At 36.8% G+C, this 14,846-nt stretch overlaps 1 protein-coding gene across 1 annotated transcript; it reads right to left on the reverse strand.

The window, feature by feature from the left end:
• Positions 1–5,417: 5,417 nt before the first annotated feature.
• On the reverse strand, positions 5,418–14,846 carry SREK1IP1 (SREK1 interacting protein 1). The gene is made up of 5 exons (XM_064736080.1): positions 14,762–14,846; positions 12,288–12,335; positions 10,577–10,717; positions 8,339–8,417; positions 5,418–6,015 (listed from the first exon to the last, which is right to left on the reverse strand). The coding sequence occupies exons 1-5, from the start codon at positions 14,772–14,774 to the stop codon at positions 5,826–5,828; spliced, it is 471 nt and encodes a 156-aa protein (XP_064592150.1). The 5' UTR covers positions 14,775–14,846; the 3' UTR covers positions 5,418–5,825.

The following is a 14,846-nucleotide window of genomic DNA, read 5'->3' on the forward strand; positions in this document are numbered from 1 at the left end:
TTGGCAGTGTTTCGTCTTCCTCAGCTAAAGACTGCTAAAATGGCAGTCTTTGTTCATTTTGAAGCCTTTCTATAATTCTAAGCAATCTAGCATCTTACCTGAAGCCTTTTGTATTGCTACTAATCCTAATTAGAGACATGCTGTAATTCCCAAGCTCTATGGCCACTTAAGGAATATTGGTGCTCAAGGGTGAACGGAAGTTCTCCTAACAGATAGTGACATGAACCAAGTCCTGGTAAGTATCTGAATTGGTGTCAAGGGATAAAAATTGGTTTACTTAGGAATGTAGTGGATTATCTTTTACTACTTCAAAAGGAAATAAAACTTTTTAAGCCCCAGAACATGATGTCAGTAAAAGAAAGATAAAAGTTAATGATATTACTACATTTTAGTTTAATGGAATACAGCAATGTAGGATCAAAGTTTAAAAGCTCCCTCAACAAAATGATATACAAATTATTAAGAGATTATTTAGAACTATTATTTACTTTCCAAGTACTTTGAAATACTTCACTTTAAACTCCTAAATGTGTGGAAACAAGCAATTCAGTGACAATACTGAGGGAGAATACTTTCTAAATCCTTCTTGGAGTTTGAACATTTTAGTTGAAAATGTTGTGAGTTAAAGGCACCATAATTACTTTGCAGGGTAGGAAGCAAGTAAAAATTCCTCTTCCCACCAAATATGTCGTTTCACCAACTCTTTTTTTTTTTTTTTTAATAAAACTTTGTGCAGCTCCAGCTTTTCAAATTCTTTATAGCCAGCTTCCACTGGTAGCACATTATTTTCACAGATATTTCATGTGAAAAAGATACCATTTTTTTAATGTAAAAAAAAATATTTCATGTGTCATAAATTACCAATCTAAGAAATCAAATATCTATGTACACTGTAAGGTCTACATTTTTCAGAGCAAAATCAAACTACAAGCTTACAGCAGTAGACAGCACGCTAACACATGCGGCAAGTTGCATGTTAGTTTAACCAAAATGACAACTTGCCTTGCAAAATCAGCATTTTAATTTACATACTAGGTCCACGTATATCCAGTACAACTCAGAAAATCTGTGTCAGAGAATGGGAGAAATACAATAACCAACTTCTGTCCCATCTAAGAAATGAATATATGCAGTGGTGCATTAAATGCCTATTGGTCTCATATCCGTGTAATGGTGAAATTCCTTATTACTTCTGTAAGAGATACCATACCTATTGTCCAGCTTCATGGACAAGAGGCAAGACTAGCTAAAGATACATCTTCTGCTTGTACTTAGTTGTAAGTTACTCCAGTCAATGAGGAGACTTGTAGCAGTATTTTGGGAAGTTTGTGGTCCTGTTTAATTCTAGGACCTTGAAGGCACTGACTGACTTGCAGGAAAAGTTACCCTTTACCAAAGGCACAATCAACCTTCAGCACAATCAACCTTTTCTACTCCAAAAAGAACTGAGCTGGGCTAAATATAGGATGGCAGGACATATTTTCTAGGGATCATGGTGTGGCAAAAGCTGTAATAATGACTTTTAACTGTTCTACAGCTAAATAATTCATCTCAAATCCAAAGCTGTTTTCCCTTAGATTCTGTTCTCTTGTAGCAGTTTTACAAAAGTAGCCCCAGCCATGTTTGAAGAGGTATACCTTTATTTTTTAATTGGTGGTTGTACCCTCTAATGTAGTGTTTGGTTTTTTTCAACTTATGCTGTTCCCAGCGTATGAATAATCTGCTGTCCAGATCTAGCCTCATGTTGCCAGTTTTAGACATTTTCCACCCTGAACTCACTTGGCTTTGAACTTCCAGTCTCCATCTCACTAGTACTTTGAGCCTTTACCTCATTTTGCGTCATCTGTAAAATTTCTTGGAGTGGTATTTCTCTCACTTCCATTTTTTTTAAATGTATTAAGTACCAGTAGTAATGGGAATTCTAGTGTCCAAGAAAGCCCCTGTTTCTCTTTGTCCAGTCCGTTGCTGTCTAATGCAATGACCCATTATATGTGCTCGGGTCCCTCTTCCAGAAGTTTTTTCTAGCTCTTCTGGGACTGCAGTTCTTTGACGTAAACAAAGTTTCTACCAATTTTCAGCCTAAATCTACTCCTGGACAATTAATAACATATACAATGTGTTTCTCCCAGGTCAACTTTATTCTTTGTTAAAATTCTCTGATGGTCAAAATTCTGCCATGATATTTTATAAACTATTATTCTAGATTAAAGCCTCAGGAAAATACACAGTACAGACAAATAAGGATTAATCATTCCTTCACAGTACACTTTCTCAGTGGGACCAATATTTAGCTTACACAGAAAACTGTTTAAACCATATCTTGAGTACATCTTGCTGAAGTTTAAATGAACACTACAAACAGCCTTTTTCAGATTTCTCTCCTTTATTGGTAGTATTTGAACTATAACGTTGCTTTTCTAGATAAACCTGTAGTTCTGGTCTTCTTTCTCAAATAATTTTTTCCTTTTTCCCCCTCCTAATCTCTTTGGTTTCTTTATTCTTGTACCTCTTGTTTTCTGCTACCACCACCTCATTTCGTGTTTTTACCTAAATTCATCTTCATAGACTGTTATACTAGAATTTCTTGTGAGTAGTATAAATGTACTAGCATTTTTACTACAGAAGCATTTTTGACATATTTTTCTCTATTCATATTTACCCTTATTATTACTTACTGTGATTTGCATCTTAGAATTTCTGTTAATGCCTTTCTCAAGTACTATTGCCATGAGGCATTGTAGTAAGAGGCACCAAGTGTGTCTTTGCCCAGGAGAGTCCGTGATGTATGGTAATTTTCACAAGGTAAGAAAAGTTGGCTGCCTAAGACATGGCAAAGCCAGTAAAACCTTTTAGCATCTTCAACACTGGCTCTACTGTGGAGACTTCAGAGCACAACTGAATCATCAGTTCAGTGAAAAAGTTTGGCATGTGTGCCATTCTGTTTTGCATACACAGAGACTGTGTCCTTTTTTGACTAGGGACAGATGACATGAGGAGTTGCAAAAGATGATCTTCTAAAAATACATCCCAGGAGTTCCTAGAACTGATTGTTACATGAAACAGATAACAAGCACCATGTCAGATTCATTACTCATGATACTTTTCAGAAGGGCCTACAGCTATGACATTCTTTCCTGCTGTCAACTACAAAAGCACTGAGTAAATACAGAGTTCAATATGCATTATCTCTGCAGCTTAAAGAACATGCCTGTAAATGTTATTAGTCCATTCCAAGTTCACAGCTAGATGCTGCAATTTTTTCTATCCATAATTGCATTATTGCAATTCTGAGCTATGATTCTTCAGTATGACTTATTTTTGAAAGGAAAAAGAAGCCAAAACCTTGCCGTTATAAAGCTGCATAATAGTACTGCATCACAAAGAATTTATTTTGCTTTTTGTTCTACGACTTAAGTACCTATGGCTAAGACTTTTTGTTTGTCCGTCATTTATGCTCCCTTGCAGAGTGCACAAGAGCCACCACATACCATTGAAAAGAATACAACAGAGGAACTGCAGGAAATGTTCAGGAAGGAGTCCTGAAAACAACACAAGTTGACACTACCAAATGACTAAATCTTTAAAGTAATATTCCTACAAATTTCAATAGTAATAGAGCTTGCAGTGGTAACACCGTTGCCTTTTTGCCCAACCTGGAAATTAAACCTGAGATCATTTTAGTAAGGAGGTAAGATAAAAGGGGACCTTTTAAAAGGCCTTCAGGAGCAGTTATGGAAAGATACCCACAGAAGCCCACCCCACCCCACAGGGGTGAGTACATTTTTATAGGTTTTAGGAAATTAGCATAACTGATAAAAAACACTAATTAGGACAAGCGGTGACACAATTCCCCCCAGGTCAAGCCCCTTCTCTGGAGCCCCCTGTCAGCATTAGTTTTACTTTTTCCATGAGAATATCTCAATGAGTTGTTCTCAGCCTTGGTTCACAGGAAGAACCAAGATAGTACCTTGTACCTGTTGGGGCTTGGAGCTCTGGAATGTATCTTTCTGCTTAGGGAAAGGCCATGGAGAACTCCTGGGAAAACTAGCTACTAACTAAATAGATGACAATGTTACAAATATATGTGTAAAGAATACAGAGAACATATAAAAGGGAAAAAAAAGGCAAAACCCAAATGGCATGAACACAGGAAACGAATATTAAATTACAATGTACAGTGTCCTCACACTGCAAAATTATGCTAGTAGCAGGTAAAAGTTTTCAGAAGTTTATGAAGATGGCAAGTATATTGTTAAAATGCCTCTAAAGACCATGAAAACTACTAAGCATGGAAGTGTAGTTTTGGCAGAATTTAAAGAGAAAAATATTCTTGAATTGCTGTTCAATGGTGCTCATCTGATATGTATTAAAAATAGGGTAATACCTGTTAAACAAAATTATTTGTGTTCAAAGCAGCTTTCAATTATTCTAGGTACATTGAAGAAATGCTCTAAACTGTGAAAGAGTGAAGGGTTTTCCTTGGAGTCTCACAAGTTGCAGAGAATGCTGAAGCTGTAGCTTTTGTGATGTGAATGGTATTTCCTTTGGCTATTTGCAAAACAAGAGCTTCCTTCAGTTTCAATTCAGCTGTTCCAGGACTCGGTGCATTTTACAGCACAGTTTGTTTCCCAGTTTAGCAGCTCAGTTGCCAGTGTGCACATTTTTCTTCCACTACCTGGGAAAGATGACTGAAGGAAACACCAAGTATCTGCTTTTGTTTCCTGTGCCTATTGCCAAAGACTGATTTGCATTTTTCAGAGTCTATTGTAAGGCAGGTTGTTGACTCTTCACTACTCTATGCACTTGCCATGCCCACGCCACATACTACTCACATGCTTTATTCTTGTCCTTCTTTCTGGAAATAGGCATTTCATTCTGTATCTGGGATAAGCTGACAGGGAATGGCACTCTTTATACTGGCATCACCTTTGTATTGCAAGAGCTTTGGAGGCTGCAGAGTAGCAGGGATGCAGTCACTACTACTTGGGGCCTGTAGAACAGCAGGAGTTATGCCAGGGTTAGCTTTCAAAAGTCTGATTCATGCAAAGTGAAGCTAATAACCACTGACAAGAATGAAGAAATAGTTTATCACCAGAAGTCTTCTTGTGACATCCGAACCTTTACATCTATGTCGAAGATAAAATGGCCATAACATTTTGTAAAAGAACAAAACCCAAGGAAAAAGGACTTTCAAAATTGATAACTTTTGCTTGCTTCTGTTTATTTTCAGCTTGGTTATAGTGATCGTGCCAAAATAATGTGTAATTATGTTTCACAGTCTGTGACTAGATCAATTTTAGAAGATAATTTTGAAGGATTAATCTTTTTTAGCTTCTCATTGCTTATTCTTCTCCTCTCAGGACCTGAACACTGATTCATATTTGCACTTACTGATTAATGTATATAAACAGAGACTGTTGTGTGAAACATACATTTATTTAAAGGGTAATAGAAAATCTTATTTGAATTTACAAATTTGATGTAACCATTCTGACACTAAGCATATTTCAGTTAATGTCTTTCTAAACAAAAGCTTGTGAACTGAAATTTACCACATCCTACTGTAAAGGATTTCAAACACAATCACAACCGAATTAAGAATAAGGTGAAGAAGTAGTTGCATGGTTTAGTATTAATAAACCTGAAATAGAAAAACAGGTTTTTTTCATATAATGGTCCATCTAATAATCTGATGCACTGATGTATGCTAATAGATTTCTCAAAAAAAATATATCCCATTTTTAAACAGCATTGCAAAGCATAAATAAACTTGCTATGAAAGGAAAATCATCTTCTCTGCAGAAGCAAAAGCAAAAATAGACCTGTCAGTCACTACTCGAACTGTCTGAACTGTTAGAAGATGAACTTTTTTCCTTTAGTCTCTTCTTTTTCTCCTTTTTATGATGCTTTCCTTTCTTTGATTTATGCTTTTTCCCCTTTTCCTTTTCTTTTTTGTGTGATTTTTGTTTTTTTGACTTTGGTTCATCCTCTTCTGCTGAACTGGATGAGGAAGATCTAGTAAAAAAATGCAGATCAATATGTAATTAAAGAAGGAAAATTACACAATAATAATTTAAGGTGTCAGAATGTTTGTAATGTCACAAATTGAATTTGGTGTAGAACTTGTACAGTAGCATCCACTGGAAAGCTTATGATATCTGAGTCTGCATGTTTAACTTAAATGATTACTTTTCTAATACAACTTTCATGCCACAAAAGCAGTATGTTTATAATACAGATAAAAAAATAATGGAATAGGCAAGTTGTGTGGGTTTTTAGTTTTTGAGAAAAGAAAGACCAAGAGTATGGTCCATCAAAAAATAAAGTATGACAACAAGGTAGAGCTTCTGTTTTTTAAATATCACATGATCAGTAACAATGCTAATTAATGCCTTCAGATATATGTCTCTGATGATGCAAGAATCTGAGAGAAATTGTTATGATAAATTTTTATGTACTTGCAGCTCATACTATGGGTCTCTAACCAGCAGTGAAGAGTGATTACATACAAAAATAAACTATGAGGACAATAAGTCATTAAATATTCATGAATGCTAAAGAGGGGAGTTTTATGCTATTGTTTACTTGATTAACTATTACTTGAATGTAAAGAAAACTGTTATAGATAACTATGTAGTTGTTGGCTTTCGCTATTATATATGGGCTTTTGCAAATTACTTTGATATAGTACATTTTGTAATCTCTTTTTAACTGCTTTTTATATAGTATAATTTGTGTAGCCTTTTATGGGCAATACCCAAATCCCTGTGTACACTGTATATTTTAGTGTGAAAGATATATATTATAGTTTAAGCTTTCACAAAATATTAAAATAGAGGCTATGTGCTGTATATTATAAAATTGACTTTTGCAGAAGTAATTGTAGTTGTGAAATAGTAATTAATGCCTTTATTATTTTCACTAATTGACAATGGTGAAATAGCTAATATTAATTGTAAAAATGGTCAAAACATCTGTATGATAAGATAACATTGAAAAGAACCAGGCAAATAACACGGGAAGAGCAAGGAGAAATCTACCACCGACCCTTTGACTATTAGTAGCTGTCAAACCACAGACCAGGGGGCCTTGTGAGAAAATAAAATACAAGACTCTCTAAGTCACATCTGCATTGCGGCACATACTCTAAGAAGATGTGGCCAGGAGTGGAACTAAGCTAAATAATTCCTGGAGCATGTAAACTCAAAGGAACGTTTAATCTTCATGAATATGCCTTTGACCAATGCAATGAAAAAGTATGTAACAAAAGTTGTTATAGTTAACCACATGCATCTGGCTTCGGCTGTGCACCTAGCGCTGTTACTTTTGCTTTATCCCTTACTAAACTTCAAAAAATTTTAAAGAGTAAGACTTGTCTATCACAAAACTGACAACCAGATTGACTCTTTTCTCTTCTACTTCTTCACAACTGTAAGGGCTGTCTTCAAAAGTGGAAGTTTAAGCTATACAATGTAAATAAGGGAAAAAAAAATTTAATACAACAAGTATTAAATCCTGTTTCTTTGTTTTGGAGAGACATCTTCTTGTGGTCTTCATATACATTTTACAGTTTATACCGTCCAGTGCAATTCCTTATCTTAATGTCTTATTGTCTTATCAATTATCTTAATGATGAAACATTAATTTCATCTATAGTCTCACTTTAAAAATGGAAAAAAAACTCAAAAAACCAAGTCAGTCCACAGGCCAGAACTCAGATCCACAATACATTGGGGTATTATGACATTTTCCTCTGAAACTGGAGTAATACTGTTTTTAGGCTTCTATGTTAACAGGTACACTAACACTCAACACCTGTTCAGTACTAGAGAAGTTTCCCTTTTGATAACAGCGAGTTACTCAGAGCACATGTGTGTCTGCGGGTGTGCTTACACATGCATGTCTGCACACAAAGAACCCTACAGTCCCTGAATTTCAGAGAGCCTTCTCCGCGCTGGCTAGGCTGGGGACCAACTGCACAATCCTCCTGACTTGTTCTTTTCTCATCACAGCTTGCCTAGAGTTGGACGGTCAGGGGCAGTTCTGCTTTCTCTGATCTGCAGATCTGCAGCTTGCTAGAGCTTTCCAGACTCCTATAATCCTGACTGCACAGCAGAAAGCCTGTAACTCCACCACTAATCTAAGAACATTTACCTTACCATTATTGTACCATTACCTTACCATTAGTCAGTTCTCACTGGAAAACAGAAAACTTTTCAAATGGAAGAAGTACTTGCAAATAATGTTGCATCAATAGAAGCAATATTTCATGACAAAACACAAGTCAAAAATATTTCTAAAGCTGTGTTTTGAAATTAAAAAGGTGTGTGAAGGTTACCTTTTCCTTGATCTTTTTAATTTTGTTTTCTCTTTGCTTTTTCTTTTTTGTTTCTTTTTTTCTTCCTCTTCATTTAGATCTATAGGTAGAAAGTTAAAGTTTAGAAAACACTTGTCTGAATTAAGATCAGCATTAAAAAGTAGCTTCAATGGCAATGTCAAGTTACTACAAAATTCTTGTTAAAAGTCTTTCTTTTCCTTTCCCCAAATTTTGGTTTGTATAGCAATTTCAGAAATATATTGCAGTAGCAGCAGGACTTTTATACACAACTTACATTGTATTGACATTGATCTATGCACTAAGAATGAAGGAACGCCTGTAAAATGTAGCAAAAAGACCTTTTCCTATACCAGATTCAGGTTTTCATATCTGCTCGTTATCACAGAAAGGGTGATAAAGTACTGGAATGGTCTGTCCAGGGAGGTGGTGCAGTCACCATCCCTGGATGTGCTGAAGATTGGATGTGGCTCTCAGTGCCATGGTCAGGGCATGGGTTGGACTCAATGATCCTGAAGGTATCTTCCAACCTAGTCATTCTGTGTTTCTTCTGTATTTTAACAGTTTTGACATTTAGCATACATGTCCAAGTCCAAAAACTAGAACAAATAAAATAATATTCTGTCAGGCATCCCTGAGTTACTTCCACACATCCCTACCTCATGCTTCACAAACAGCAATGCCATAGTGAGACACATTTGAGTTAATTGTCAATGTACTGCCTACAGAAACGAGCAAAAGACTCTCCCCTCATCTGGTTGTGTCTGCCCCCTGCCCTAATGCTCTGCAGTGTGATATCATGATTTCACATTTCACTTACAAGCAATGTTTTTATGACACTGATGAAATTTCTGACCTTAGATTTTTATATACCAGTTCAAAAAGTACTTTTGAACTCTCCAAAAGGCAAATCTACCACATAAATACACATTCAACTAACAGGGAAATACTGCCTTTACAATTTATCCTTAAAAAAGATAGCCAATTTTGAGTATTTCATTTTATTCCTATGACCCTTTCCATAAAGTCTGAATGCTGGTGTAGTTATTCCTTTGCTACAATAAACACAGATGATTGGTCTGTATGTTATGGAATGGAACTTGAAATAATTTAGTATTAATAAAAGAGCAAACTACCTTTGGAGCAATGAAAAAACATGAATGATAATGAGTGAACAAGCAGTATTTTTTAAAGAAAACAGTGCAAAATCTTGAGATGAGAAAATGGCAAAATTCCACCTGGATAACTGACAGATACACATCTCCTTACAATATACACAGCAGCCACAATTTGCAAAAGAATATATAATAAAAACAGGAAGATTAGAAGATCAAGTAAACAGCTGTTTTTTCCTGCAGATATCCATCTTCAATAAGCTTAGTACTGAAAAAAACCAACCTTTGCATTCAAAAGTACATAGTAAGTGGTAAGTATTTCTTCCAAAGAGACTTGTTCCAAGAATGTACCATTGCAGTACCAATTCAACAATCTTGATAAACAGCCCATCCATTTCTTTTGAAGTGTACAACTAACTATAGGGTTCTATCTGCCCCTTTTCCTTTCTAAATAGCATCTTCAGTAGGAACTAAACGACAGCGCATACGAGAGAAAAAGAACAAATCATAATGAAAAACAGAAGGGCTGAGGAGAAGAATGTTCATTCATTTAAAACATGCTGAGGTGAAACTCCCCTTCTTTCTTAGGTGCACAATCTCCTTTGAGTCCAAATTCAAATGAACTCAAGTATCTGATAAACAATTCATTTATTCTTATTCTGACAAGGAGTTGATACTTAAGAGCTTCCAAATATAGAACAGTACTTCTCAAAATATGAATGACTGAATTCCAGTCTACTAGCTGTTTCAGTCAAAATCCTACTTATAAATTGGAGAGAAATTCAGCTGTCATATTTCTCAGTAATTAGAAGATGTTTAAAAATCAAAAGATTAACTCAGAACATTCATGTTATTTTCTTCTAAGTAGCTTCTTTGTAAAAGATTAATTAATCTCTTGTATTTAGGAGCCCCTTTTGAGATATTCCAAACAGGTACATTAATAACTCTAGAAGGAATTAATCATAATACTAAAAGAGTGTGAACCTCTGAAGTCTAAACACATAAAGTAAAAGACCTATTTTTAAATCACAGGCTAAAAGAACTAAAAGTAGTTATCAAAAAGGATAAAATGAGAGTCCCTGCACGTCAGAAAACTATTATCCAAAACCCACAAAAAACACCTTACTCTTTTTTTCACGCATGGCTTGCAATCTCTGCAGTTCCTCTTCCTCGCTGTCCTCACTGCTAGTGCTGCTAACATCTAAAACAATATCTCTTTGAGGATCTACTCGGAGGAAGTTTCGACATTCAAACGTCAGATGACCAGCTGAACAAAATAAATATACAGAAAGAAAAATTACACTTTGTCAAAAAAACATCAAAAACGTTGACTTTTGTCTTATTCAGTTTTGAGAAGTAAAAGGAAAAAAGGCTGTGATCTGTGAAAGGGGCAGGAGAAAGCTCACTTTGAAAAACTCTCCAAGAATTTGACAGGTTGTACAAATCACTATTCAATAGTGCTTTACGGCCTCTCTCCTATTCCGCTAATTTGAAGATTTTTTTCCAACTTTAGGTTCTATTTTTTAATGATATTAGGTATTTCTTAAGAAATTACCTAAAAATACAGCATGAAATATTTCAAAAACTACAGTCAGTATTGCATTGCTTAACTCCCTCTAGTGAAATTGTAGAATCATATTTGCCCATGAGACATAATCTTTAACAGCCAGTACTTAATACTGACTAAACTACTGCCTGACCAGTATTTTTAGTTTTCTAAGTTGCATCTTGATAATCATGACCAGCTAGAAACCTTGTGCTGAATACACTCATTGAAATAATTTAAAAAATGAAATTTAAAAAAAAGGAAGATATGGTTTGGGAGACACATTAATTCAAGTAGTAATTGAAATAAGCTCATGTTCTTAGTAAGGATGATGACAAACTACCTACACCTTCAAGACAGAGATTTTAGAAACATATAAACATGGATCATATGATATGACTACAAATTTTCTTCTCTTTGAGAAAGCTTCTGATATTTGCTGCATGTAGAAAGAAAGCACTATATTTGTATTTATATCCACTTTCTTTGAAAGAACAGATACACAAAGCAAGTAATTGACAAAATTTGTTGCAAAAGCCTGAAGAGAAAGAATGAAGAAATTTTTTTTTCCCAATGTAACACTCATATAAAAAACCCAAACAGCTTAACTCACTGTGCTAAAAGTTCAAGACAATTCAGTACAAAACAGTGTCTCTTCATCCAACATTCTAAAAATAAGAGTCAGTGATGAAAAATTTGAAATCTTCACTAAGACCTGTCTCCATTAATCAGGAAAGTAGCCACAGGCATTTACAATCAGTGTATAATCCAAAGCATGAGCTAAATGCCAACTGCAGAACCTGTAAGCAATAAAGGTAGCTGTTTCTTGAAATATAAAATGCCGACGATAGTATTCTCTTAGAATAAAAGTTTATACAGATTTTAAACTATTTTTTCTGGTGAATTAGATTGTACTTAACTTCAACTGAAATGCCTGCCTCTTTGCAGTCAGATTCAGAAGAAGCACAAGTGCACATCTCCGTATATATCAAAAAAGATGCTTTCATTTCAAAGTTTCTCAAGTAATTGCATTGAAATGTTGTACATATGAATATAATAGCATAATTTTTTTGCTGAGACACTCAAAGAGCATTGATAACTGTGAGAAACCAGAGAACAAACATGAAATAAACAGAAGAATGATAACATGGTAATTTAGACTGACAAATGCCCAGGCAACAAGGGAGAAGAATACTTCTTTCCTTTTTCCCCTCTCCTCAAAAGGCAGTTCCAACCAACATTGTAAACTGAAGAAAACACTGTAACTTTATATTGCTTATTACAGACTTACGGTAGCCACACTTCTTGCATCCAGCTCTGATATTATCCTTATTTCCTCCTGAAAGAGAAAATTTCACCAATTAGGTGTTGCTGAGGAGAACCTTCAAGTTTCTTTCAAATGTGCCTTGATAATGTCAATACACAGCCAGAAGTGATCACCCCTCACGAGTATTAAGTACACCAAGATGTCTTTAAAAAACAGCATTTCTAAGGCTACTTTTCTGTGCAGTAATCTACCAGAACACACTTGACTAATTTAAACTGCTAGAGATCATTTGGTCTTACAATATTTATTGCCAAATCCTAATTTGATTTATTGTGACCTTTCCACTTGTTTAGTTAGAGTATGAACACAGTAATAGACATCTAACATTCCAGTGATCTGTAGTACACAATATAAATTCTAGTAGTGCAAGGATGTTGACAGGTATTCACTGGAAACTCTGAAGTGATTTATATTTAAATAACCAGAATTGACTTAAGAAGGCATTTAAAAAGACCAAACCAAATCAAAAATCAATCCTTGAAAACAAAGAAGGAAATTAAAAAGTCAACAAATTGTTAAATTATTCTGAATTCAGACAACATGACCAAACACAAAAAACACAAGAAAGCAAATGTGTAAGAAAGTGAAGACAGTAACAGTAAAGTTTGGATTCTAAACAGGGAGAAGGATCTGAATAATTCAAATTATAGGTATTGAAAGTGTGTGATTCTGCCGTGTGAGACAACAGTTAAGTTAAATAGACACAGTAGGACACAATGTAGGAGAAGCACCAGGGATTTACCCCACCCCCCAACAGGTCAATCTTAATTTTAATCATTTAAGCCATTGGTAATAAAAGTGACAACTGAATTCCCAAAATCAAAGGATGCCATTCTATCTCCCAACTGAACACAGCAGAAACACCCCAGCACCTTAAGCAGTCATATACTAGCAGAAACTGAGTACATCAGTCCCCTTAATTTAAGATATGACTTACTGAAACAAGCACTGTCTTTAAAAAATTGTGTTCAAAATAACAGAAACCTTCAAACCCCAAGCTGAAAAAACTACCTTGGAAACTTGGACAGCTCAGGTGTATGCCTTAAAAGAGTGTTGGAAAGCCAAGCAACAAAGATCCATACATTCCATTATAATGGATTATTTTCTGCAGATCCCAAACCCTTAATATTACACATCCCCTTCAAGGTCAGCAGTGTTCAGGTCCCTGTTTTGTTACAGTCCCTTTGTTAGAAGGACACCCACGAGTGAGATAAGGAGGTAGGGAACACACAAAATAAAAATCAAAAGCATACCAAAGCCACGTCACATCAGAAAAACAATCAAACCAGCATTTGCTTGTTCACTACTCCTCGGGACTAGAAAACAAGATCACCCAAGCCACCTACTTTGTCCTAATTTTCTGAAATATTTCTGAGTTAACCCCAACCCCACTGCATAGCTGACCCATAGGTAAAGAAAGATTTGGGATTCCAGCCAAGGGAGGTCAGTACACTCATGTGCACCCTACAGAAATCTGCAGTGTAAGTCAGGATCTCCAAAACAGACAACCAGCAGATAACAAGAATGCAAATATTGTCACCAAATATTCCTACGAAATTCCTAGGACTGACATTTTGTTATTGTTTTAGGCTTTAAATAATAATGTTAGAAGCAAGGGTTTAGACTAGATGAAATTTTAGCTGACTAAAAGCAAACTCATTGCAAGAAGCTTCCTTTCTCACTCCTTCTTCCCTCATCTTAATTCTCAAGACAATAAATGGCACAAAACTAAGGACTTCATTCGTTCAGTGGAGCACAAGACTGAAAAGAAAACATTTGGAAACCTTTGAATGCAAACACGTCTTCCTCAAAACTTCCTTCTAGAATGGGAACAAGCTTCTGAAGACCTTCGTTTAATCAGAGAAGCAGACCACCAAAGCTCAGGCCTGCTCACCTGCTCCCGAACCACCCACTCCTGGTTTTTCAGGGCAAGAAAACCCTACGGAGCAATGGCAATCGCGTTCAAATCGCGCAGGTGTTTCTGCCTGCCCTGACTCACAGGCACAACCTACTGGGACACAAGCACTAACCCAGAACGGCAGCGGAGAAAAGCCCAGTGTGACAACCAGCTAACCTCAGAGGAGGCCATGAGAACGCAGCGCTGGGACACACAGGAGCTCGGGGAGGGGCCCCGCAGCCACAAGAGGAACTCGCCCGCAGCGCTGCCCCTGCCCAACGCGGCCACGGCCCCATTCCCATCCCCATTCCCACCTCCATCTCCATCTCCCAGCCGCTGCCCCTGGCAGCGCGGACTGGAGCAGTGCCCGCCGCCCCCCGCATGCTTCCCCGTGCCGCGCACAGCTGCGCGCCGTCCCCGCGCAATTGTCCCACTTGTCCACCGCCCCGCCGCTCGTTCCCGTTCCCGTTCCCGTTCCCGTCCCCACGCTGCCGGGCGGAGCCGGCCGGCACTGCCCCTGCCCCGGGCAGGCGTCCCTCACCCGGCAGCGCCATCCCGCCGCTCTCTCCTGACTGCACCAGCCCGCACGCACAGCGACGCCTCTCCCCGCCGGAAGGCTTTGCCCG

Source organism: Zonotrichia leucophrys, chromosome Z (assembly GCF_028769735.1).
Source record: "Zonotrichia leucophrys gambelii isolate GWCS_2022_RI chromosome Z, RI_Zleu_2.0, whole genome shotgun sequence".
Lineage (NCBI taxonomy): Eukaryota > Metazoa > Chordata > Aves > Passeriformes > Passerellidae > Zonotrichia > Zonotrichia leucophrys.